Source organism: Megalobrama amblycephala, linkage group LG10 (assembly GCF_018812025.1).
Source record: "Megalobrama amblycephala isolate DHTTF-2021 linkage group LG10, ASM1881202v1, whole genome shotgun sequence".
Lineage (NCBI taxonomy): Eukaryota > Metazoa > Chordata > Actinopteri > Cypriniformes > Xenocyprididae > Megalobrama > Megalobrama amblycephala.
In genome coordinates this window covers 7313656-7338414 of record NC_063053.1, presented here as the reverse complement: position 1 = coordinate 7338414, position 24759 = coordinate 7313656, and the positions used below count along the sequence as shown (strand labels likewise).

The following is a 24759-nucleotide window of genomic DNA, read 5'->3' as shown; positions in this document are numbered from 1 at the left end:
TTAATACCGACCAGATACAATACTGATTTTGGCGGAAACTCATTTTTTTTTGTTTTTGAAAATGCCGTTTATTGCGTTTTGGAATCAAACTCTTCATTTATAGCCTTTTCTCAAAGCAGCTGCAATAATAAAACTTATCATTTTGATGGCGGATATGACAAATTAATGTTAGAGATTAGATCTAGGCTATAGGTAATGCTGATAGCCTACACACTAAATAGCCTACACATAGTCACGCAATGCTGATGTTGTTAACATTAACAATTTGAGAAAGTAGGCTACGGAAAAACTAGAAGAAAAACTACAGACTGCAGCTTTGATTGAAAATTTAACAAATATGATTCAGGTGATCAATACCAGCTTGTGTTTTCATTTTTTAAAGCGTTCTGTCACGACTGCGATGACGAATTTTTTAGATGCGCGTGAACATTTTCCATGGCAACGTTCTGTTTGGTGTTTACTGTAACCCTGACCGTCTCATCAGCATCTCCACATCCTGCGTGGAGACCGTTTTCGACGATTATTGAGCTGATGGAGGAGTTCATCAATTGACTGTAATCAGATCAGTTTTATTTTTGTGTGGTGGAATCTGAGCACAAGACATGCCTGGTGTTCACTATAAGTTTCGAAGTAAACTTACCCACGACACAGTCCCGTTTGAAGGACTTCACATCACTCTGAGAGAGTTGAAACGACACATTATGAAGCGCGAGAGACTGAAGTTGTGTGACCTGCAGATCAGCAGCGCTCAAACTAATGAAGGTGAGTTGAGCTAGAGATCAGACGAACTAAACCAAACGTTATCCATTAGTAGTACTAGTACTGTAGTGTTATTATGACAGTGTCAGATCTTTGTATTTTCATATTGACTTGATTAGAAGAGATTATGTGAGAGAAACTAATGGTTTTATTGGTGTTTTTGCTGTCAGAATACACTGATGAAGCCATCATCCCCAACAACACATCAGTCATCGTCAGACGAATCCCTGCTGCTGGGCTGAAATCTACAAACAGAAGATTTATCAAGTAAGTCACGTGACACAAACAGAACTTCACTCATTTAGGTGTAATATGAAGAATCGTCAGTCTGTTATTGGTGTTTAGTCATTTGAACTCTGGTGTTTTGTTTTGCAGTAATAAGACTGAACCATCAAGTGGATCTTCAAAAACAGTATGTAGAAAAGCTGTTGAATTGGTTTTTATGTATAATATGTCTAATGAGTCCCTTTGGAAATGTTTTTAATTGAATATTCTTATAGTTATTTTTTCACTTTTGCTTGTTTCCATTATTATTTGTAACATACAACGACTGGCTCCTCCAGTTCATGAGATCAATGTTCACTACTGTATGTTTTATAATGTTACACTATTTTTGATCAAACTGTCAGAAAAAAAGCCTTTTGCTTGTTGCAAGATGAAGGTAGGACCAATTAAGTTTTAAATAAAACACAGTTTTAAATAATATTTCATTCTGTTTTCATGCACTATTGTATGATTTTAAATGACATTTTCTGTATGGATAAACCACATTTGTTGTATAATAATTGCCATGTTAAAAAATAAAATTAAATGAAGTCCCTGGTGTTCAAAGCGATTCATTTTGATTGGGTTTCTGTGGACAAGCGTCTCGTTCATGTCTCTGCGTGTCTCGTTCATGTCTCAAACCTCTAGACTGACTGACCTCACTGTTGTCCTAAATAAGCCTTGTATCTCGTCACAGAGGTAACTCTTTCTGTCAATGTTTATTTCAGCAGCAGATTGGTGATTCTTCACCCGTTTCACTGGATCACCTTTTAAAGGTATTGAAATGAGTGAGAATTGCTCTCTGCTGCACTGTATTAAACTTCAGTGTTTGGATTTAAGTGTCATAAAGAAGACAATAAAAGTGTTTATGAAGAATTTCAAAACAAAATGTACAGCAAAGTTGCTTGTGCAAAGTCAAACTGAGCAGAAATGCCACACAAGAGGTTTCAGCATATCAGTGATAAACATTAAAACATGCAAATGCCTGTGAAACAGACTGAGAATCTGGCTGAGGCAAATGCATCAGAGGAGGACAAAATAAAAGCTGTCATGTACCAGTCCAGTCTGTACTATTATTCCAGCAGGTGAGTGTTCAGACATTGACAGGGTTTGAAGTTGAGATATTTGAGAAATGCTCATGATTCTGACATTTATCAGTGATGCGATGAAGCTGCTTGGACTGCTTCCACCAAACTACATCTGTTACCGCTGTGGGATCCCTGGACATCACATTAAAAACTGCCCAACCTATGGGGTAACTGGGCTTTCAAAGATCACAGCTGTGAACTTGAGCTTCTGAATCTGCTTGTTTGGTCAGCGTTCGAATGTCACTCGTGAATTCACAGGACGAAGGTTTTGCTCCTCGTAAACGCGTATGGAAATGCGCAGGGATTCCTCGTAGTTTCCTGGTGGAGGTGGATGATCCTCACAGAAAGGGAGTCATGATGGACCGCAGAGGGAAATACGTCATTCCCATTATGGATGCGTGAGTAAACTATACTTGGCATTGATGCATGCAATCTCAGTTGCCATCATGATACACAATGTCTGTTTGTGCTCGATCTGTTCAGCGAGGCCTATGCTATTGGGAAGAAAGAGAAGCCACCCTTCTCTGTCCAGAATGAGCCCTCATCCTCATCAGATCCAGTGCCTGACGCACTGCTGTGTCTGATCTGTAAGGATCTGCTGACTGATGCTGTGATGATTCCCTGCTGCAGAAGCAGCTACTGTGATGAATGTGAGTCAGTTCAAGCAAACATCAGTTGGAAAGAAACAGGCTGTTTTTGTGACAAAATCCAACACAATCTTTCGGTTTCAGGTATCAGAATGTGTTTGCTGGAGTCTGATGGACATGTTTGTCCTACCTGCAGACAATCAGATGTTTCTCCTGATTCTTTGGCAGCAAACACTGTTTTGCGTCAAGTAAGACTTTAAACCCTGTTTCTTGTTGTTAATCTTCTGTATAGTTCACGTCCAAAGTATTTTATGATTCTTTCTCACACAGGAGGTGAATCATTTTAGCAATGGAACCAGATCTTTGCAATTCTACCAAAGTCCAAACCACAGCCGTCAATCTTGGTCACCCATTCCGGAATCCTCATCAAACAGAGGTCGAGATGTGAGAAGAAAATGTTCCCGTTCCAGATCTCCTCTAAACAGCACTGACAGTGTCTCACCTGCTTCTCAGTTGGAGAGAGAGCGCATATAGAGCAGAGGAGACCACGTTACTGAGACTTTTGTATTTTCCATCTAGAGTTAGGTGGTATTGAAAATGAAACATATAAATTGCAGAATGGCGGTTGTCTTTTTGTGTTTTTAAATACAAGAAGCTTTGAACTTTCACCCACAAACTCATATTAGTTCTGTTATACTAATATTAGTTCCCATATGACAAACTAGTAACAGTCAATTAAGTGCATAATGATACTGCATGGAATCAGTGGTCAGATGTAACATCATTTGTGAAAAATGTCCCATCTGGAATTTTTTTTACCGGTCTGGATATTGCAGTTATGATACACAGTTATGTAAACTGTAAATATCATTTCTTGCATAGTTAATATATCAAGAATATTGCCTGAAGAAGTACAAAATATATATTAATGTCAGACTCTGATAAACATACTTTGATTTGTTTGAAAAACTTTGGGTCTCAGCCATAAGTTTTTATGTTGTGAAAATATTATTTTGCAATTCTAAATAGAAAACATTTCATATGTTTATGATAAAATAATATTCCCATTAAATGGATAAAGTAGCACAGTTTAAAAAAGCATTGCTTGCCTGAAATTTACTGTACTATAAAAATGCAGTGACAACTTTTCGTTCATTAAGAGATGACAGTTTGCTGCCTGATAATAGAAAAATAATAATACATCTGATCTATTAAAATGTGTCAGTAGCAGTAAAATGTGTCAGTTTAAAAAAATCCTGTTAAATTGATGAATTAAAAATGCAGTTACAAACTTTTAGTCATTAAGAGACAACAGTTTGGCCAACAGCCAAACTGATGAAATCACATGACTTTGGTGCTCCAAACCGCTGATTGGACACAAAAGATTCCTAACGCTCCGAAGCTTCCTGAAGCAGTGTTTTGAAATCGGCCATCACTATATAAGTCGTTATTCTGTTTTTTTTTTCTTGTCGCTTTATAATATTAATATTGAACCACTGTACTCCCATGAACTGATTTAAATATATTTTTAGTACATTTATGGATCTTGAGAGAGGAAATGTCATTGGATTTCAACAAAAAATATCTTAATTTGCATTCTGAAGATTAACGAAGGTCTTACGGGTGTGGAACGGCATGAGGGTGAGTAATAAATGACAGAATTTTCATTTTTTGGGTGAACTAACCCTTTAATATAGATATATAAATTGGTATTTCCTATGCTATAAAAACACAAATACATACATATAGAAAGGTTCTATACTTCAGAAGTATTTTAAAATGGACAAAAAAAATGTATAGTCTCCATTTAAACTAAGGCTTATTAGCACTGGATTATTCAATGTCCTGGGTATGAATTTGCAGAGCAACATTAAAAAAAAATAGTGTTGTTTTTCTTCGTATGCAACGTCTATGTCAACGTTGCATACGAAGAAAAACAACACTATTTTTTAAGCCTTAGTTTAAATGGAGACTATACATTTTTTTTGTCCATTTTAAAATACTTCTGAAGTATAGAACCTTTCTGCAGCCATTTTATGTTTCTGTGGCTGAATGCGTTTAAAGGATTAGTTCACTTTCAAATTAAAATTTCCTGATAACTTACTCACCCCCATGTCATCCAAGATGTTTATGTCTTTCTTTCTTCAGTTGAAAAGAAATTAAGGTTTTTGATAAAAACATTCCAGGATTTTTCTCCTTATAGTGGACTTCAATGGACTCCAAATGGTTGAAGGTCAAAATTACGGTTGAAGGTCAAATTACAGTTTCAGTGCAGCTTCAAAGAGCTCTACATGATCCCAGATGAAGAATAACGGTCTTATCTAGCGATCTGTCATTTTCAAAAAAAAAAAATTTAAATGATATACATTTTAACCACAAACTGCCCTCCACAGGTCAAAGTTTGAACTAAATTCTCATATACAATATGCTTGTGCAAGTATATAACAATTAGTTCAAACTTTGACCTGTGGAGGGCAGTAATACATTTAGCAGCGTCCACACTGCCGGAATTCTAATAGAGAAGAAGAAGAAGAGAACTAGTTCAAGATGAGCATTTATGATTAAAACGTATATAATTAAAACATTTTTTTTAGAAAATGAGTGATGATTTCGCTAGATAAGACCCTTCTTCCTCGTCTGGTATCGTTTAAAGCCCTTTGAAGCTGCACTGAAACTGTAATTTTGACCGTTGGGAGTCCATTGAAGTCCACTATAGAGAATACGAATCTGACGTCACGCCGCATTGAGTTCTGGGTAACTTCTTTGTTTATTCGCCATCTTGACAGGATCGCGCGGCCTTTCCGTTATTGAGTTTAGTGCAGTAATTTGTTTTCTGTCATGATTGTGAAAAATGTCACCATTGTATGTCATTAATGCTGCATCGATAATTGTGATACTAACTCAGATCATAGTTCTGAGAGAAAACAAGACAGTGAAAAAGTTTTTTCGCCTTTTGTACGTGTAAAATCACCAAGGGAACACCAAGTCGAGGAGATGACGAGAAGACGCCGGATGGCAAATCTATTCATAATTGCACTGATTAAACCCACTGCTTATCACTCAATAAAAGAATCACATTGCTAAGTGTTTTTGAACGTTTTGATTTCGTTTGGTTTAATAATTAACATTACCTTTGCGACTCTCACTGCGCTCGTGAATTAGCAGAACTTGACGGGGACATTCAAATGCTTAACAAGAAAAACGCTTCATGTGACAAACAAACAATTCTGTATATTTATTAAAGCATACTGCGTGGAGATACGCAAATGAGCCCAAAATATGAACGCAACACGTTTATAAAAAGGGTTTCCTCTCGTGTCCTCTCAAGAAAAGGCTTAATGCACTTAGACTGATATTAAAGAGACCAAATTCTATTTACAAATAAAGCACATGCTGAAAAACGGATGAGACCAAAATATAAACTTTCAGTATCACTTAAAATGCAAGCATTTTATACATTTTCTTCATAACGGTTTTTATAAAGGTATGAAACTGCTTAGTGTGGTTGTCATTTGTTAAATAAATATAAAAATACATTGTGTTCGTGTCCGTCTGTCCGCTGAATTTGACCCATAATCTCTGATTCTCCTCATCTGTGATCGTGGAAAAGGGGGATTACAATGACAACAGTTGTAGGCCTACTCAGTATGCTCGTTTAAGCACCATTTAAAAGTTTCCAACAAATAAATGAATCGACTTTTCTCAGTGTGTTGATCACATAGATTTATTTGGATATTCATACGATGGCTGAAGCAGTGGTGAGCGTCCAGCGTGCGACACGGTAAACAGATCAACATTGTAAACGAAATTCTACAAAACTTCAGTGAAAAAAAATAAATAAATAAAATGATCATGCGACGCGATAAAATAGCTTCTATTCTCTGCAAACGATACCATTAAAAATGTTAACGTTCCACTTAATGGCAGAAACAAAACAAAAGGTAAGCAAGAATCCGTATTAATTTCAGTGCGAGTAATAGAGGGCGATCCTGTCAAAATGGCGGCGCCGCCCCGGCATGCAACGAGGCGTGACGTCGGTTCGTATTCTCTATAAGGAGAATAATCATGGAATGTTTTCATCAAAAACCTTAATTTCTTTTCGACTGAAGAAAGAAAGACATAAACATCTTGGATTACATAGGGGTGAGTAAATTATCAGGAAATTTTAATTTGAAAGTGAACTAATCCTTTAAATGCTTGTGTTTAAACTCTTTGAGAAAACCAGGCTTGATGCTAACACTGCGTTAATCATAAGAATGTCTCATATAAAGTATGTGAAAATAACTCAAAATAATAACTATATTTAATCCTTTTTATAGCCTATGCCTTTTTACTAGTTTATTAATCTACATTAACGAAGGCTTGGTAAAACTTCTACGCAGACGCAGTACATATTTATTGCTGCCTGTCTCTTTAAGAGATTAGGCACAGGCTGCTAGTCCTCCTCCAACTGAACGCGTAGTTTGACAGCCAACTGACAGAGAGCCTTAGAACTGCAAGCTGTGAGTATTAATCGCTTTGTTGAGTTGTCAGCTTTAATGCAGATATTCATGTTTATGATAGTTAATATTCTTAAATGGTCAGTGCTTCTATTTTGCATTGTAACACCTCACTAGCTAGGCAAACACGCTAACCAGCAAGTGTTAGCTTGATGAACTTTAGCCTCTTGTGTAAGCAGTGTAAAATATTAAAAAAATGTTGGCTCGGCATTGCTTACCGCATTTCTGTATTAATTATCCTTAAGCAATAAGTTATAACTTATTGATGTGAAGAGTAGAAATGTTTAATCCTCTACACTTCCACGCCAAATATACTGTAGACAGGTTACATCAGGTGAAGTCTTACAGTTATGTCATCCTAAGCATAAATTGAACATGGATATTTAAAAAAAAAAAAAAAAACAGTACAGGCCTTTAATTAGCCTAGACTGTGAATTTGACATTTCCAAATTTAACAACAAACTCCGGAGAGGCCCTTGTGAAAATGAAGTGCGCTTAATTGTATTGTATGTGCACTTGTAGTGTTAGTGTACTTCAAATCCTTAAGTATATGTTTAAAAAGATTAAATTGGTAAAAAAAAAAGCACACTAAAGTTCAGCTAATTGCATTTAATATAATACATTATATTATATATTATTTCCATATTATGTTCTCTTTTTTAAAGTATGGCAAAGTGTACTTCCATTTCACAAGTGTGCACACTTTGTTTTGAGGCTTATTCCAATTTATTTTTTTTATTTTTTAAAAAAAGCCTACATTGAGAGGTAAAGCATTGTTTTCCTTTCCTCTCCAGAGCTTTCCACTGAACTTCACTTTTACCCAATTTGGAAAGGTTGGCTAAACCCTAGATGTTGCAATGGCTCTCATGCGACTACGGCCCATGTGTTTGACCCATTTGTCACCAAGAGGAAGAATTTCTCTTTGTGTAAATAGCCTCAAGTACAGAGTTTCTGTATCGCAATCTCCCCGGCATCTAGCCATTGATAAGACAGTTGTAACGCATAACTTCCCTTCAAAGTATCTCCCACTGACCATCTCTACATGCCGACCACCATTCAAGACATTAGTGTTTCCCACTTCTGTCAACGCTATATGCTTTCGTGCTATTTCGACAAACCGGCACTTCTCAAAGGAAAACCAGAACGGCCAGCCTTCCTTTAGTAAGACAAAAGGTATTGCTCCTGCTCCAGCATGTCTTGGTAGAGTGGTGTTTTATAGTAATTACAGGCTTGCCTTTAGTACAAAAATGTGAGAGCTCTTTGTGTGCAAAGAACACTTTTCATTTGGGTCGCTCACACCCATATGTTATCATATAGCTTCCACAAATGACTTTTTATTATTGAAACAGTGTGTAATCTAACCTACCACACTGTGTATGTTTTCACTGCAGTGTCGTCATCTGTCCTGGAGGGTGAGACGCTTGCCATGGGCATGTGGTCACTAGGCCTTGGTGCTGTGGGGGCCGCCATCGCCGGCTTAATACTTGCAAACACTGACTTCCTGCTGACTAAATCGCCACCTGCTACTGTAGAGTATCTTGGGAATGCTGATCTCAAAACCATCGACAGTGGTAGGAAATGAACTGAAATCCAGAGGAAGTGAAATTAAATTTTAGCCAATTGCTGTCATAATTAAGAAAAGCTGTCACTATGTTTATTGTAATAAACATATAAGTTTAATATATAACATATAAGTATATAAGTTTTTCCATCTGTGTTCATTCAGATGAGAGGAATTTAAAAGCGAAAATTCTCTGGGAGAAATCTGGTGCAGTGATCATGGCTGTCCGGCGACCTGGATGATTTTTGTGCAGAGAGGTAAAGTTCATAATAAAGTTTAGTCAAGGGCTCTCATTCACTGCCCAAACTAAATCTGAGCTCTTTTTGCATTTTATGCACTAATTTTGGCTGAATTCACATTAGTCTTAGTGATTCCAACAGAAAGAAAGTCTCCCGAAAGAAAACTATGTACATTTTAAAGTTTAATGCATCACTCTGGTGCACTTTAAGAGTTTAAAATTAAAAGCTTTCAGTGTCAGAACTAAACATTGTAAAACGTTTTTGCATTGACTTTGCAAAAACTCTAACCTCTTTTTAGTTGTGAGATGTTTCAGACATTTCACACATTACATTCACACTGGTGATTTAGGAAGCCAAACAAGTAGAATATAATAATAATTAGTGATGGGACGGTTGATACCGGGGCTTTGATGCTCCGACGCAGTTTTCAAAGCACTATTGTATCACACACTGTACCGATGCTTGTATGGAAATGACAATACCACGTGATTGATGGAAAATCGAGTGCAGTATCGGAAAATCGAGACAGCTGGTTTGAAAAAATTGGTGCTTCACCTGATACATAAAAGGAAAATGCACTTAATCATGTTTTATTGCTGGGGTCTCAGAGACCCCGAACAGAATATAAGGGTTAAACAGCTCATCCAAAATTATCAACTATGATCACATCATTGTATTTTATATTATTGATCAATATGTGAATCCGTTGAATAGGTTAAACATGACAGGAGTTGTGGTGTCATTGTCACAAATTAATGAGATTAGTTTAGATCAGATAGAGCTGTATTGATCCAAGACAAAAGTGATTCCGTATGTCAGGACTTTGTCTGGTCACGTGCTTTTTCAAACCGTAGATCTGCTCCCTGATTTGTTAGATATGGTGGAGAAAACAAGTCTGACCACCAGATGTCGCTAATGCGCGCCGTGTTAAAAGCTTCGAGTAATGAACCTTTTTTCGGCACAATTTGATGAAAGCCTCAAACGCTTCAGAAAGCCTCGGTTTCCCATCACTAATAATAAAAGTTTATATTATTACTATTTTTATCCCTAAGATATATATTACTAGTGTAGTGAAATGCTGTAATCATCTGTCCACAAAAATATTGGAAATGATGGGAATGTGAAAAAAATGTGTAACTGGTGACCGCTGCATTCCCAAATGCATGTTAAACTCACAGCAAACACTGAAAACACTGGATCACTAGTTGATGCCATTAGCAAAGCACTAGCTTCGCTTTGAAACATGCAACGCAACAGACTATATACATATTTAAAGAGATAATTCACCCAAAAATGATAATTCTGCCATCATTTACTCATTCTGAAGATGTTCCAAACCTGAATGAATTTCTTTTTTCTGCTGAACACAAAAGAAGATATAATGAAGAATGTGGGTTACTAACTGTGGTATAGAAAAAACACTATGGAAGTCAATGGCTATCGTCAGCTGTTTGGTTACCGACGTTCTTCAAAATATCTTCTTCTGTGTTCAGCAGAAGATAGAAATTCATGCAATTTTGGAACAACTTGAGGGGGAGTAAATGATGACAGAATTTTCATTTTTGGGTGAACTATCCCTTTAATTATTCCATGTTGGTCCAGGCTGGTTAGAGCTGGTATAGTGCTGGTCTAGCTGGTGGACCAGCATAGTCAAGATGTTGCTAAGCCATCACTTCTGGTTCCCATGCTGGAGACCAGCAAACTAGTGATGGCGATATGAAGCTTTACAAAGCACAGAGGCTTTCCCCTCATGTGTATCATAAAAAGGTTCATCATCACTCAAAGCTTTTCAAAACGGTGCTCACTAATGACATCTTGTGGTCAAAAGGTGGAAAAAGCTGCCTTTGTGCCCTAGAGCAGTGTTTCCCAACCCTGTTCCTGGAGGCACACTAACAGTACACATTTTCCAAATCTTCCTAATCAAACACACCTGATTCAACTCATCAGTTCGTTAGTAGAAACTCCAAGACCAGAAATATATGGTTCAGATAAGGGAGACATTCAAAATGTGTACTGTTGGTGTGCCTCCAGGAACAGGGTTGGGAAACACTGCCCTAGAGACTAGACAACCTAGCTATCTTTGGAGTGTTTCAGTGTTTTCTGCTATGAAAGTGTATAAAACAATGAAAATAATTAGTCTATATAAAAAATACACGTGTCATTTTACTTAGACAATTTAAATAAATAAGTCTTTGAATAAATTTCTGGGGGAAAAAATGGGCAAGCTGATAAACAAAGATTATCATAGAATGGTCAGTTGAAGTACTTATGAACTGGGAATAAATACAAACTGAACATGCACAAAACTACAAATGTAAATATTTATTCACATTATGATTTATTCTTATCATAAAGCGAATGACACTTGACACCTGCGCAAGGTTTTGCGTTATTTGAATCAGAATACGAAGCAGTGATTGTGTGCAAAAACGAAGCTTCGGATGTCACATATCACGTGGCTATGACAAAACAAATCAAGCTGTGGTACAGTGCTTCACTGTGAGATGTTTTGTTTTTTTGATACAATTTTCGAAGCTTCGGTGTCAGATGTCACATCACTATCAGAAATCAGCATCCCATGCTGGTCACAGCCAGCAAACATCTTATGCTGATTACCAGCAATGCTGGATTTTTCAGCAGGGTTGCCAAAGCAATGGTGCAAAATACAATGTCAGAGACCTATGTTATGAGAAGTGTAAAAATATTTTCAGTTCATTATAAAACACTGAGGAAACTGCTGCTGATGTTATTGTGTATCTGCAGGAGGCCTCTGAGCTGTCCTCTCTGAAGCCCCAGCTGGATGAGCTCGGGGTCCCTCTGTATGCTGTTGTGAAGGAGAATGTAGGTACAGAGATTCAGGACTTCAGGCCTCACTTCGCAGGGGAGATTTTCTTGGATGAAAAGGTTAGTAAACTTTAAAAGGTTAGCACACCCAAAAATTAAAATTCTGTCATCATTTATGATGTCGTTCCTAAGACTTTCATTCAAATGAAGACATTTTTAATGAAACCTGAGAGATTTCTGTGCATCTATTGAAAGTCCATGCAACCAAAATGTTGTTGCTTTTACAGTGTTCATAAAGAGATCATAGAAGGATCCATATAAATCAAGCAGTTAAATCCAAGTCTTCTGAGACATGATCACTTTATATGACGAACAGATTTAATTTACACTTTTATTCATATATAAACACACACATAGAGCACATCAAATATGGTAAATCTAAACCGTGCTTGCATGAAAAGTTTTACTGAATAATGCACAAATCTACTAATAATTAATTATTTTGCATGGGTGTCTATTTGTACACAGCAAGCATTTTATGGGCCACAACAGAGGAAGATGGGTGGGCTTGGTTTCATTCGCTTGGGAGTTTGGCAAAATTTTATAAGGGCCTGGAAGTCAGGATACCAGGGCAACATGAATGGAGAAGGTTTCATCCTGGGAGGGGTGTTTGTCATCGGATCTGGTGAACAGGTAATCTATTAGATTTTTCATTAAATCATTACAAACCAATTCAGAGATTTGTCTTTCCTCATACATCATGTTTTCACTTTCAGGGGGTTCTTCTAGAGCACAGAGAAAAGGAGTTTGGGGATAAAGTCAGCTTAGAGTCTGTTCTGGAAGCCGCTAAAAAAATTGTGGTAGAAAAGTAAATGCTGTATAAAGTTTGCAAATCAAAATAGAGATTAAGGAAAGTTCTCCCTTGAGTCACAATCCACCTCATCACACTTCATTCTCACACTAATGCTGTGAATAGACAAAAGCTCAGGTTGTTAAATTGTTGGCACTGACTGGCACACTTTAAGAGCTAAGTGATGATGTCACAGAGTTGCGTGTGGCCTCATTTTAATTCTGGTGCTTTAGTACTTACATATGAGAGTAATGTTGTGTAATTAAGTAATATTGTTTTTGCACTTTAGAAATTGTTTGTCATGAACCATTGTATTGTTGTTTTTCACCTTATTGCATTCCTTTGGTTGCCTGCTGCCACGCTCGTGGTTTTTGGTGGTATGTGTTTTAATGATAGTCTGACTCCAAACTCCATGTTGAAAGAGCAGATTTGATGCCAACACATGCCTACATACCCGCTGGTTTTTGGTCAGTGAGCAGCCAAAGGTTCAGCTGGGGCTGGACACAATCAACAATAAACGTCACCTCCAAATATTCAGTTTGTCTTTATTTGACATGCTTTCAAAAATTGATGTTTGAATTGTCAATGGAAAGAGGGAAGAAAAAAAAAGTAAAAAGTAAAAAAAAAATTCAAATGTGTTTTTTTTTTTTTTTTTACTTTCTATTCATCAAAAAAAGTTTTACAAAAATATTAGGCATCACAGTTGTTTTCAGCATTGATAAGAAATGTTTCTTGAGCAGCTAATCAGCATATTAGAATGATTTCTGAAGGATCATGTGACACTGAAGACTGGAGCAATGATGCTGAAAATTCAGCTTTACCATCACAGGAATAAATTTTAATATATATTTAAATAGAAAACAGTTGTTTTAAATTGTTATATTTCACAATGTTAGTTTTTTTCTGTATTTTTGATCAAATGAATGCAGCCTTGGTGAGCATAAGAGACTTCTTTGAAAAACATTTTAAAAATTTGTACTTACCCCAAACTTTTCAATGATAGTATAGAATTAGAAAACCATTTATCCTCATGAGAAATTGCATGTATTGCAGTCCTTTACATTGTATTTCTCCACAACACATCTTTACTACTCTTTAGCAGCTACTGCGACATTCAGTTCTAATCCCTGATTTGTGTGTGTGTGTGTGTGTGTGTGTGTGTATATATATATATATATACACACACACACACAATACATATATACATATGAAACGGAGTCCCTTTCTCAGCCCATATACGGTTTGTTACGGCAGAGACTTGGAAACTGCCCTGATAAAATAATTTAGCTTTTTGTTTAATCACATTTAAATCTGGGTTTTATCTGGGAAAGCCATCAGGTTCAGAAAACATCTGATTAACTGATCAATAGTTAGAATTAAAATATTTGGCTTATAAATACGAGCCGAGGCACCTCTATAGCAAATGCTGACAAACAAAATATCATCTCAGTCAGTTAGTTTAATATCTTTATTACATTGTTCCAGATAAAATACACACAAGGATGTAACAAAACAATAAAAAAAATGCTGGAAAAATAAAACACAATGAGCACCAATAATAACTGCTAAAGTGGGTGTTCCTGGTGTGACAGAGATATAGCAAGATACATCAAATCATTTATTGCTTAAATTTGTCTGCACTTTCCACAATATGGGAGACCCATCAATAAGTATGTGCTCTAAGCATCAAGCCTGTGCAGTGAAACAAAGAATTATTTTCTTTGGTAAGGTCTCATTTTTCTAACATGCCAAATTTATTTGGTGTTACAGTCTTTATTTTTAATTTACTCTTATGATCAACATATAACTAATTGACAGTTATAACTGTAAATAAAATAACATTAATGACCACTGTATGTTCATTAACAATCTTGTGTGTGTACAATTATAACATCATGGTTTTCCATCCATTAGGTTCACTAAATTATTAAATTTATACACAATAAAACAATCTCCAATAAACATTGTCAGTGGTCTAGTGCAATTTACAATCATAAAACTTGCTGAATAATCTGGTGTGCTTATAGTAATATATTACAAACGGTTTAGTGATTGAGGAGGATATGAGTCCTGACAGTATAATGTCTGATGAGACAGACAACAACACCCTGGTTTAAGTTTGGAACTCTGTGTTATATTGAGCATATTATGTGACGTTGATTATCATTACACAGCCGAATGAATTTGTGCAGGTACACTGTGCATTATTATAGGAAGAATGAATCTTGACAGCATGTTGGTTGATCTGGTCTGTAAGATTTGGTGTAACAGGACATTCCAAGAGGAAATCAGACAGTTTTGTATAAATCACAATCAAAGAGTCTTATTTGCATAACATATCCAACAGTTCCCCATCAATCCTATCATCATAGTAACAAGGAAATTGTGCATTAAATAAAAGAGAAAGCATCAATCCCTGACTGCTTTCCACTGGGATACTTTTTTCAAAAGCATACTCACGTAACATATAATGTGCTTAGATATTAGGCTAAAAAATAGTTGCCTACATGGAGTGCTCAAATCAAAACCAAACAGATCTCTGTTGCCTCTCAGAGGACATGATGAGAATAACAAAACAATGTGCCTTTTCATCCCAAAAAAAGCATAGAGTTGTGAGTCTGATGGCAAAGAAACACTGTAAAGGTTTGTTAACTTCATCCACAAAAACAATAGGAACCACACAACAAAAACTACACACTGTATTATTACCACAATATGTCAGGGAAAACAAGTTTGATCTTATTCGCTCAGATTACAGGAGGCTATTAAAGAACTTACAAAAGGATATATATCACACTAAAGACACTATGACTGACATTATCATATATATACCTGTATATATTGATACAACACATCATAGATTCCCCCATGACAACAATAAATAAATCTAATTGTTGTTCCCATAACTGTTAATGTCTGAGATGACATGATCAAAGCAGGGCATATGAAGCAACTCTTTCTTCATACTCCGAATGAGCATATTTTGTATACGTGTAGCGCTTCTGTCTTTAAGCCCAGACACATTCAGTTCCATTAGGGGGAATTATTTATACAATCACACAAATGATAATAATAAGTATTAAATATTCAAATAGATATTGTTTTGACCTATTCACTATTCTTCAATAATACACAAACTACAATCCACACAACCAAACATCTCTGAGACTTTTGCAATGACTTCAAACCACACAGGACTGTAAGGCTTAAACAGAAATAATGAAGTATGGCCTGAAGAAACCAGAGATAGTCACCAAATAATTAGCATTTGATGTGCTCATGAAGGAGTGTTAGCACATCTTAGGGCTTCTTTTGCAGTATACAGAGTAAAGCACACTGCATTTGCTGCACAAGTGCACTTAATGGGCACATAATGGAGCATGCAAGGTGGAAATACTCATGGCAGAATAAAGTTGAAAACCCAATTTCTGTAACTGTCTTCAGAAAGAATGTGCATGTGAGAGAAACGTTTGAGCCACAAAACTGGAAAACTTAAATACTGAGCCATATTTATCTAGAATAAATCAAAGTAATGAATGTACTGGTAAATAAATCTACATGTGTGCTGTCAACTGATGGGGTGTAAAACATCAATGCAGCTGTTAACATTCAAGCATCTTTAACTAAATCCAGCAGCAAGTTCTGGCTTTCATTGTACATATAGTCATTTAGGATTGTGCAATAGCATGGGTAAAATTGACAAAAATATATATAACTCAGAAAAGCAAAAAGAAAAAAGTTCTATCCTTCAAGTTGTGCCCAATGGAGGACATCAGAAAGGGCTGCAACCTAGACTGCTCTACAGACCCTTGTTGAAATAAACAGTGGTTGCGTGAGGATTGCTTTGTCGTATCCTCTCTTGAACCTCCGGCTCCAGGCTGCTCACCTTCATAGAACTTCACATAGACAGAAAAACATCCCAATTTAGCACATAAAACAAACCAGGGGAATAACACATCTATATTAGCAGCACTCACCTCTTCTGTGGGAACAGGGCACAGCACAGTGGAGTGGCAAACACCAGACTATGGGGATGGATATTTAAAATAAGTCATTGATTTAAACCAGGATTGCTGTGTGTAGCAAACAAACACTGCCTAAAAACTTACCATAATCCAACAAGACCAACTTGTACAGGGGCGTTGAGAACCGGGAACCGCTGAGAAGTGGACAGAAATTTTGCAATGCCATTTAAAAACATGCATAATGCCGACAGATTCAGAGAAATGCTTGAAAGTCTGTGATTCCTTACCTTCATGAAGGCTTTCTTCTCTAAGGCATTCATAATAACTGGAGGAATAGCTGTTTGAGAAAACAAATGCATAAAAGTAAAATACAAGGAGAACACTCTCTTAATTTCATATTTTACCACTTTATGTTGCTGTGAATGAGAGGTTATTCAAAACAAAAACCAAAAATATAGAGAAACTCCAATATTTATATTACAAAAAAATCTACAAAAGCGTACCCATGGCTGGCACTGCCATCCCAATACGAGACACCACCACCTGTACGATGGCTTGCTGAGCAGCTTTAGTTGATTCTCCCAGACGTTTACCCTCAACATCAGTAATAGGAATACCATACTTCAGCTCTCTGTAGAAGTAATAAGAAAAGAGAGAACTCATTCAATGGTTGATTCAACATGTTTTAAAGGCAAATAAAAAGGTACAGTAAGTGATTTCTGAGAAACACTGTTGATATTTGAAATCAAGCCAAACAAACACACCCCTCCCTTTATTGCTCCACCCCCAAAATGCACTGCAAAAGCAAAATAATGCTTCACGAAAAATGAACAAATGACAAGAAAGAACAAAAAAAGAATAACATACAGTACACAAGAGTATATATAAGCAAGAGTTTGTTGTTAGTCGCCAGCAGCACACCATCACTCAAAACGGTCTTGTTACTATAGCTAATATTACAACAGCAGCATATCTTGGTTCTGTAAAACCAATGTGACTCACATATGGAGCAGAAACAATGCAACCTCAGCATCCGTTTTTAGGCCTTCGCACTTAAAGGGATAGTTCACCGAAAAATTATGTCATTCACTCGCCCTCAAGTTGTTCCAAACCTGTTTAAATTTCTTTGTTCTGTTGAACACAAAGAAATATATTTTGAAGAATGTGGGAAACTGAACAATTCTGGGGCACCATTGACTTCCATAGTATTTTTTTTCCTACTATGGAAGTCAATGGTGTCCCAAAGCGGCCTGGTTACAAACTTCCTTCAAAATATCTTCCTTTGTGTACAGCAGAGCAAAGAAATTTAAACAAGTTTGGAACTTGAGGGCGAGTGAATGATGGCATAATTGTCATTTTTGGGTGAACTATCACTTTAAGTCTCTTCAGTGCTGCCTTAGCAAAACCCTTCCTTTTTCAGTGATATTCCTCTGATTTTTTCTCTTTTGTAATGTCTCTCAGCCATTTCTCTTTCTACAGTCTTTCTTTAAAGGGTTAGTTCACCCAAAAATGAAAGTTCTGTCATTTATTACTCACCCTCATGCCGTTCCACACCCGTAAGACCTTTGTTCATCTTCGGAACACAAATTAAGATATTTTAGTTAAAATCCGATAGCTCCGTGAGGCTTTCATAGGGAGCAATGACACTTCCTCTCTCAAGATCCATAAAGGTACTGAAAACATATTTAAATCGGTTCATGTGAGTACAGTGGTTCAATATTAATATTATAAAAGTGACGAGAATATTTTTGATGCACCAAAAAAACTAAATAACGACTTATTTAGTGATGGTCGATTTCAAAACACTGCTTCATGAAGCTTCGGATTCGCATTATGAATCAGTGTATCGAATCATGATTCGGATCGCGTCTCAAAAAGCCAACGGCTGAAATCATGTGACTTTGGTGCTCCGAACAGCAGATTCGACACAAAAAGATTCATTGTGGCCCGATGCTTCCTGAAGCAGTGTTTTGAAATCGGCCATCACTTTATAAGTCGTTATTTTGTTTTTTTTTGGCGCACCAAAAATATTCTCGTCGCTTTATAATATTAATATTGAACCACTGTACTCACATGAACTGATTTAAATATGTTTTTAGTACATTAATGGATCTTGAGAGAGGAAATGTCATTGCTGGCTATGGAGGCCTCACTGAGCCATCGGATTTCAACTAAAATATCTTAATTTGTGCTCCGAAGATGAATGAAGGTCTTATGGGTGTGGAACGGCATGAAGGTGAGTAATAAATGACAGAATTTTCATTTTTGGGTGAACTAACCCTTTAAATCACCCTCTTGCTCTCGCTCTCTCTCCTCCCCCATCATAAGGGTTTATACCCCCTACTGCTGATTTGCTACAAGTGTGTTATGGTGCTCGGTCCGATCCACTTTAGTGTTTCTCAAAAACCACTTACTGCACCTTTTAATTATGTTCAATTTTAAGTCATTAAAATACTGGAACCCAGTCTTTTTTCACTCACCTTTGTCTCATGAAGGGTATGTTGATACAGTTTGCCGCTGCCACAGCAGCAAATGGAACAAAACGCCCCATAATAGCAGGCAAGTGCTGGAGAGAGATAAGATATTGAGTGACAACTGCCAAAAATTGTCACAAAATATAAACCAGCATTTAAAATTCATACAAAAAGGTGTAAAACAGTAATTTTAAAATCTAATAATATTTCACTCTAATATTTTTTCTGTAATTTTGATCAAATATATGCGGTCTTGATGAGCATAAGAGACTTTTTTTTTTTCAAAAACATGCATAGATGGAATATATTAAAAAATATAAATGGAAACAATATTGAGTAGTAAACCAATATCTTCAAAAATGTTAAAGATTTTAAAGAAATGTTAAAAAAGTCACTCTGTAATAAAATAGAAATATTGAGAGAATTTAAGGAAATGACAAACCTTGGTCAGAGATTTCAGGCCAAGGGCTGTTATTACAGCTCCAGTGGTCGCACTGACGTAGGCCGCACCAAGCTGACTGCAGAGGATGAAAATAATTTGCATTAAGTATTATGCGTTACTGAGTACATCAGTACAAAAATATTTCTCATGAAGCTCATAATTGACACAGTGACAAGCCTCGCTGCGTAACTTCATAATCCAACAACTAATGCTTGGTGAAAGAATGATACAGGCAGTTATATTGTTAGATGATAAACTGCTAATAAACACATGATCAGAATGGAAACATAAATAAATGAGCATGCTATCTGAATCAGCATGTGTGCCGCATGTGTAATGATGATCTCTGCTGCTCCATGGGAAGTTCATGAAGTGCAAGTGGAATAGACTCAATCATTTGTGTCATATGGCTCATGCAACAACTTTCAGGACACTAAATGGTGCAATATACCAACAAGGTGTGGGCGAAACACATCACACCATCGAAAGGTGGGTTGCCATGAGGCCTCCTATAGAAACCTGCAGCTAGACTGTTTCTAATAGTGATCTTAGCCGTCATACTTCATGGTGAGAGGCGCGTCTCCACTGCGGTTAGTGTAGTTGACAACAGCGTTGAAGGACTGGTTAATCCACTGCCAAAACACCACTGCTGGGGTTGTCCTGAAAATAGAGAGAAACTTGAATTCAATGAAAAATGCAACTTGTATGAATGTATATCTGTGTATGTATATATATTTATTTTATAAAAGACATTCATTATGAGACTCCTTGGACAATGCTGCAGTCATAAGAACTCCCACACAAGCCTGTAATTTGAGTCACATGTTGATCTTTCTCAAAATGACTCATTTGTAGATGACTCACTTATCCAAGTAATAATATGTCTATAAAACCAGGAAAAAGAACTGCACTTTTTTTTTTTTTTTTATCTTAGTCAAAGTATTCTTTTACTCTTGGTTGACGGTTTATGAGCACAAAATACTACAGTCAACCTTCTAACCCTGAATCATACCACCAAACTTAGCCATTCAGTAGGTCTGCAGCCTTTTCCATGATGACTCACTTAGGAAATATTCCCTGAACTGAGCAGGGATGTTTATCCCAGCCATGGAAAGATTTACTCCCTTTCCTTTTCTGGCTCTAATGTATAACATTTTCAGGTCTACATACACTTCCTGTCCATATGGTGTCCAGAAGGATGAATGATCAAGAGTGACAGTGCTGTTCTTACCTGTAAAAGGTGAGCATGCAGCCCGTAATGGTCATGTTCATGGGCACTTGTGCAGACATGCGTCCAACTAGCAGCATTTTCTCTCCTGTGTCTGGGTGGAAAGCGGAGTCGTAGATGTATTTGGCCCGCCATAGTTGATCTTCTGTTAGCCCAGGCTTCACGACTCCCAACCTGTGGAGGGCACAGCAGAAAGATATTTTATTCAACATGTATAGTAACACATTAAAGCAATAATGTAACAGATTGATCCTATGATAAACTGAGAACAGCATAGAGAGCTGAAACAATATTTAAACTTTGAAGTGTGTAATTGTAGCCTATCCCTGCGTAATATGCAGAAACATATACAAGTATGTAATTTATAGGTTATTTCCTATGAAAAGCTCTGTGGCATTTTCAAAACATTGCTATTTTTGTTTGAGCATATCAACCAGCAACAATGGCCAATGGCATTTGGGGTGGGACTGGGATCTGTTTGTCTGACCAATGGGAGAGAGGGGAGTGTTTGAAAACAGCCAATAATAAGACGTCACAGGACATCAGAGCTAGTTAAAAAAAAACACTCACATAAACTACTATTCAAAAGTTTCTTATCTTCATCAAGGCTGCATTTATGTCATCAAAAATACAGTAAAAACAGTAATGTATTGTAAAATACTATTACAATTTAAACAGTGTTTTATTTGAATGTATTTTAAAATGTTATTTATTTCTGTGATTGTAAAGCTGAATTTTCAGCATCATTACTCCAGTCTTCAGTGTCAAATGATCCATCAGAAATCATTGTAATATGCTGATTTGGTGCTCAATAAACATTTCTTATTATTATCAATGTTGAAAACCGTTGTTCTGCTTAATATTTTTGTGGAAAGAGTGATAAATCTTTTCAGGATTGTTTGATGAATAAAGTGAATAAGAACAGCATTTACTTGAAATAGAAATCGTTACATCACATAAATGTCTTTACTGTGACTTTTGATCAATTTAATGTTCTTGCTGAATAAAAGTATTAAAAAAAAAAAAAACATTTATAGTCACTGTCACTTTAAAATCACTATATAGTAGTAATCATAAACATCATAATGTATTCAAAATCAAAATGTATTCATAAAGGAGCTCACCACACAGGAGCTCAAAGGCAGTTCTCCTCCCATCAACATCATCTAGCAGTTTTATCATTTGTAGAATATAAAATGAGTAAAACGTTACAAGGATTTCAGTCAAATGCAATTTATGCAATATGTCAAACCTTTAAAAGGTAGGGTAGGCAACTGCGGAGAGGCTAGCAATAGCAAGTTAGCTTTGAAAGCATGAGATCCCCTTCAAAGCCACGCCTCCAAAACACATGAACGCACACAGCAGAGTCTGCAAAGCGTCATGAAAGTTAAATTACCTTCATGTCTCAAAGAACACAACATTACAATAATAATGAACATAACTTACAGAGCTCTGACTTGTACCATCTGACTGCTGCAGATTCATTTCAGCATTGATAGCATAGACATAGAAATGCATAAATCTGAGTCTGAGGACATTAACAGCTCCGGATAGAACATCACGGCTTGCCATCTCATAATTACGGTTACGATGTGGTGTGAACGCAGCATAAGATCGTTGTTTTGGTTCAGGAGGAACTGTAAAAGGCGACTGCTGTTTGTTTGTGGCGCTCAGCGACTGTCTGTCTACAACTCTACATAGCCTTACAGAACACGCTGATGACGTCTGATGTCTGCGCAAGCAGGTGCGTGGAGGTATGGAAATACATATGTTGACAGGCAGGTAGGACATTGAATACATAGACTGGACGAAAATTTTTTGGTCCCGAGACTTCCACAGAAGATATACTTTTACTTGTTTTAATATTTAGACCACTTCTATTATTGATTGCTATCAGGATGTGAAGAGAGTTTCAACCAGTATAACAAAAAGTGTTTATAAAACAAATCGCCTACACTACCATTATAAAAATCAACCCGCAGCAACAATATAAAAGTAGCCCAATTCCGGGGTAAAACCGGAGACATGGCAACCCTGGTTGCACAGACATTATTCTACATTATCACAAAGGATCTCCAATAGTCCATAGACTAGAAAAAAAATCAGCTCTTTGGGATCACACACCTGTAGTTCTCCACAGTAACTCTGGCATCTTCTAAAACCTCACTGGAGAGCAGCACGTTTCTGGGGTCTGTCACCATGAAGAAGTGCTGAGCCCGGCCCATAAATGTGCCCTGGTCCCATCGTGGTTCCTTGATGTTGATATTCAGTGGCAAATCTCCAGACATCCTATTCGTCTTCTGTGAAAAAAATCTCACTCATTTACTCAAACTGCTGAGAAACAAAATATATATCAGAAGTGGTCAAATCTGATTTGTGTTAATAAATAATTTTATCTTGTGTTAATTCATGACATCTCTGTCATGAAGAATGTCGAACTGATGTTATGCCAAAATGGTTTGTGACCGAAAATAGTTTTACTTTCACCTTTGAAACTAATAAAATAAACGACTGAAGATGGACTCTGTCTCTTTAAATCGATGCTTTTTAACACACTTTTACTGTCATGCACGCCTATAAACAATACTGTCTGACAGTCAACATGTGAGATTAGCAATACATGTCAAAAGAGCAAGGACGAGCCGGGCTGTTGAACTTACAAAAGATGTTTATTTGAGAAATGTGTAACTGTTTAACAACGATAGAAAATTGTATCGTTTATCTACCATTGAAAAGCGAGCGATAAACCGCATATTTACAGCTTTTGTAGCTAATGCTAGCTGCTATGCTGGTGGGATGTAAACTAACAAGGACATGTAAAATAAAGGCATTTCTTATGACACGAGATTCGTTTATTTTGACTGAAGCTGTGAATTCTTATGCTATTCAGTATGTGCTATTTCATTCTTATGAAATAAGCAATGTAATTATAAGCATACCCATATCCCCTTCAACCTGCTAAGATAACGTTAGCTAACTACAACATCATCTCACGTACACGAACACAACAACCATATCGAAACAGACAAACGTGCATTTATATTCAAATAATTATTCAGTGAAATATGTGACACAGACCTTGCTAAAAGACCACAGTTAACGTTCAGGTACACCTTGAAGCAGATGACCTCAGCGATGACTGCTTTCCTCTGCGTGATGACAGTATACTGCCCGCACTTCCGGTCGGACTAGCTTGCCTTGAAAATCTGCGCGAGATGGTTGAAATGATGAACGTGCGTTTTTTGTGTGAAAAGGCGGTGTTTGGGGCAGAGAGATCTGCAGTTGGCTCGAGAGACTGGGCGTGGATGAGAACTGCGTTATGATTGGTAGTTGGTTCTAAAGCGGGGCGTAGATAAGAGCTGCGTTATGATTGGTTATCTGCTTCGTGATTTCCTGAGACAGGCCATTCATTGGGAGCGCTAGCTTTTTGGGGAAAAAGTGTTAAAGGTGCCGTAAGCGACTTCATTTACCAAATGAATGAGAAATCGGTTCCCCCCCAAGAATCGAGGCTCCTTTAGGACCCAAGCGGTAATGCCGGATCAAAAGTTGTTCGCCATGTCTTATTATTTATACACTATTTATAACCTATTTCACTACTGTATGATGTTTATTACATTAAGTGCACGTACAACATGCTTGAAATATAAAACGAATGCCTATGTATTGAAAAATAAAACAAACTGGAAACACAACCATGCCTAAAAATGTATTTTTTATAAGGATAAGGATTGTTGCAACATTCTATATTCTGTAAAAGTAATTTAATATTTATTTTACATAATAATAGCAATGTGGTATAGTATATTACTATTATAAATATTTAATACATTAATTGTCATGCTAAGTACTCACAAACATCATTAATTTGAAACATGTGGGAACTATATTGGAAGCAAAAAACATACCTAATATAATATAAGCTAAGCTAGCAGGCTAATCGGGTAGATGTATGCTATGCTAGTACATACGCTAACTAAAAAAACAGTAAGAATGAGAAATGCTTGATTTCACAACCTATA

The 24759-nt window shown here is 36.7% G+C and overlaps 4 protein-coding genes across 7 annotated transcripts; 3 read left to right on the top strand and 1 right to left on the bottom strand.

Annotated features, from left to right (window-relative positions):
• Nucleotides 1-43: 43 nt before the first annotated feature.
• On the top strand, nt 44-1947 carry LOC125276615 (E3 ubiquitin-protein ligase RBBP6-like). Of its 2 annotated transcripts, XM_048204245.1 has the most exons (4): nt 44-762; nt 930-1026; nt 1135-1171; nt 1752-1947. In XM_048204245.1, the coding sequence occupies exons 1-4, from the start codon at nt 603-605 to the stop codon at nt 1809-1811; spliced, it is 354 nt and encodes a 117-aa protein (XP_048060202.1). In that variant the 5' UTR covers nt 44-602; the 3' UTR covers nt 1812-1947. The 2 variants fall into 2 exon arrangements, with proteins under 2 accessions (XP_048060202.1, XP_048060201.1); XM_048204244.1 differs by lacking the exon at nt 1752-1947 and having other exon boundaries at nt 51-762; nt 1135-1741.
• A 49-nt stretch (nt 1948-1996) lies between these two features.
• On the top strand, nt 1997-4105 carry LOC125276614 (E3 ubiquitin-protein ligase RBBP6-like). The gene is made up of 6 exons (XM_048204243.1): nt 1997-2108; nt 2182-2278; nt 2370-2509; nt 2595-2761; nt 2843-2946; nt 3029-4105. The coding sequence occupies exons 1-6, from the start codon at nt 1999-2001 to the stop codon at nt 3230-3232; spliced, it is 822 nt and encodes a 273-aa protein (XP_048060200.1). The 5' UTR covers nt 1997-1998; the 3' UTR covers nt 3233-4105.
• A 2963-nt stretch (nt 4106-7068) lies between these two features.
• selenou1a (selenoprotein U 1a) lies at nt 7069-13164 on the top strand. Of its 2 annotated transcripts, XM_048204238.1 has the most exons (7): nt 7107-7200; nt 7992-8370; nt 8589-8768; nt 8924-9015; nt 11761-11901; nt 12310-12474; nt 12558-13164. In XM_048204238.1, the coding sequence occupies exons 2-7, from the start codon at nt 8055-8057 to the stop codon at nt 12651-12653; spliced, it is 990 nt and encodes a 329-aa protein (XP_048060195.1). In that variant the 5' UTR covers nt 7107-7200; nt 7992-8054; the 3' UTR covers nt 12654-13164. The 2 variants fall into 2 exon arrangements, with proteins under 2 accessions (XP_048060196.1, XP_048060195.1); XM_048204239.1 differs by lacking the exon at nt 7992-8370 and having other exon boundaries at nt 7069-7200.
• A 921-nt stretch (nt 13165-14085) lies between these two features.
• sfxn3 (sideroflexin 3) lies at nt 14086-23995 on the bottom strand. 2 transcript variants are annotated; one of them, XM_048204237.1, is made up of 11 exons: nt 23819-23995; nt 22865-23037; nt 20744-20914; nt 20074-20172; nt 19513-19588; nt 19077-19162; nt 17100-17227; nt 16884-16933; nt 16741-16790; nt 16609-16656; nt 14086-16527 (listed from the first exon to the last, which is right to left on the bottom strand). In XM_048204237.1, exons 2-11 carry the CDS (start codon nt 23026-23028, stop codon nt 16431-16433), a joined length of 969 nt encoding a protein of 322 aa, XP_048060194.1. In that variant the 5' UTR covers nt 23029-23037; nt 23819-23995; the 3' UTR covers nt 14086-16430. The 2 variants fall into 2 exon arrangements, with proteins under 2 accessions (XP_048060194.1, XP_048060193.1); XM_048204236.1 differs by having other exon boundaries at nt 22865-23040; nt 23819-23992.
• Between the last annotated feature and the right edge of the window lie 764 nt (nt 23996-24759).

Excerpts from the sequence above, each read along its gene's own strand:
- LOC125276614 (XM_048204243.1), top strand. The coding sequence starts at position 1,999 with ATGCAAATGCCTGTGAAACAGACTGAGAATCTGGCTGAGGCAAATGCA. Across the intron at positions 2,279-2,369 it reads AAAACTGCCCAACCTATGGG|GACGAAGGTTTTGCTCCTCG; the intron begins GTAACTGGGCTT and ends GTGAATTCACAG. Across the intron at positions 2,947-3,028 it reads CAAACACTGTTTTGCGTCAA|GAGGTGAATCATTTTAGCAA; the intron begins GTAAGACTTTAA and ends TTTCTCACACAG.
- LOC125276615 (XM_048204244.1), top strand. The coding sequence starts at position 603 with ATGCCTGGTGTTCACTATAAGTTTCGAAGTAAACTTACCCACGACACA. Across the intron at positions 763-929 it reads CAGCGCTCAAACTAATGAAG|AATACACTGATGAAGCCATC; the intron begins GTGAGTTGAGCT and ends TTTTGCTGTCAG. Across the intron at positions 1,027-1,134 it reads ACAAACAGAAGATTTATCAA|TAATAAGACTGAACCATCAA; the intron begins GTAAGTCACGTG and ends TTTGTTTTGCAG.
- sfxn3 (XM_048204237.1), bottom strand. The coding sequence starts at position 23,028 with ATGTCTGGAGATTTGCCACTGAATATCAACATCAAGGAACCACGATGG. Across the intron at positions 20,173-20,743 it reads TGCATGCTCACCTTTTACAG|GACAACCCCAGCAGTGGTGT; the intron begins GTAAGAACAGCA and ends CTCTATTTTCAG. Across the intron at positions 16,657-16,740 it reads GTTGGTCTTGTTGGATTATG|TCTGGTGTTTGCCACTCCAC; the intron begins GTAAGTTTTTAG and ends CCATCCCCATAG.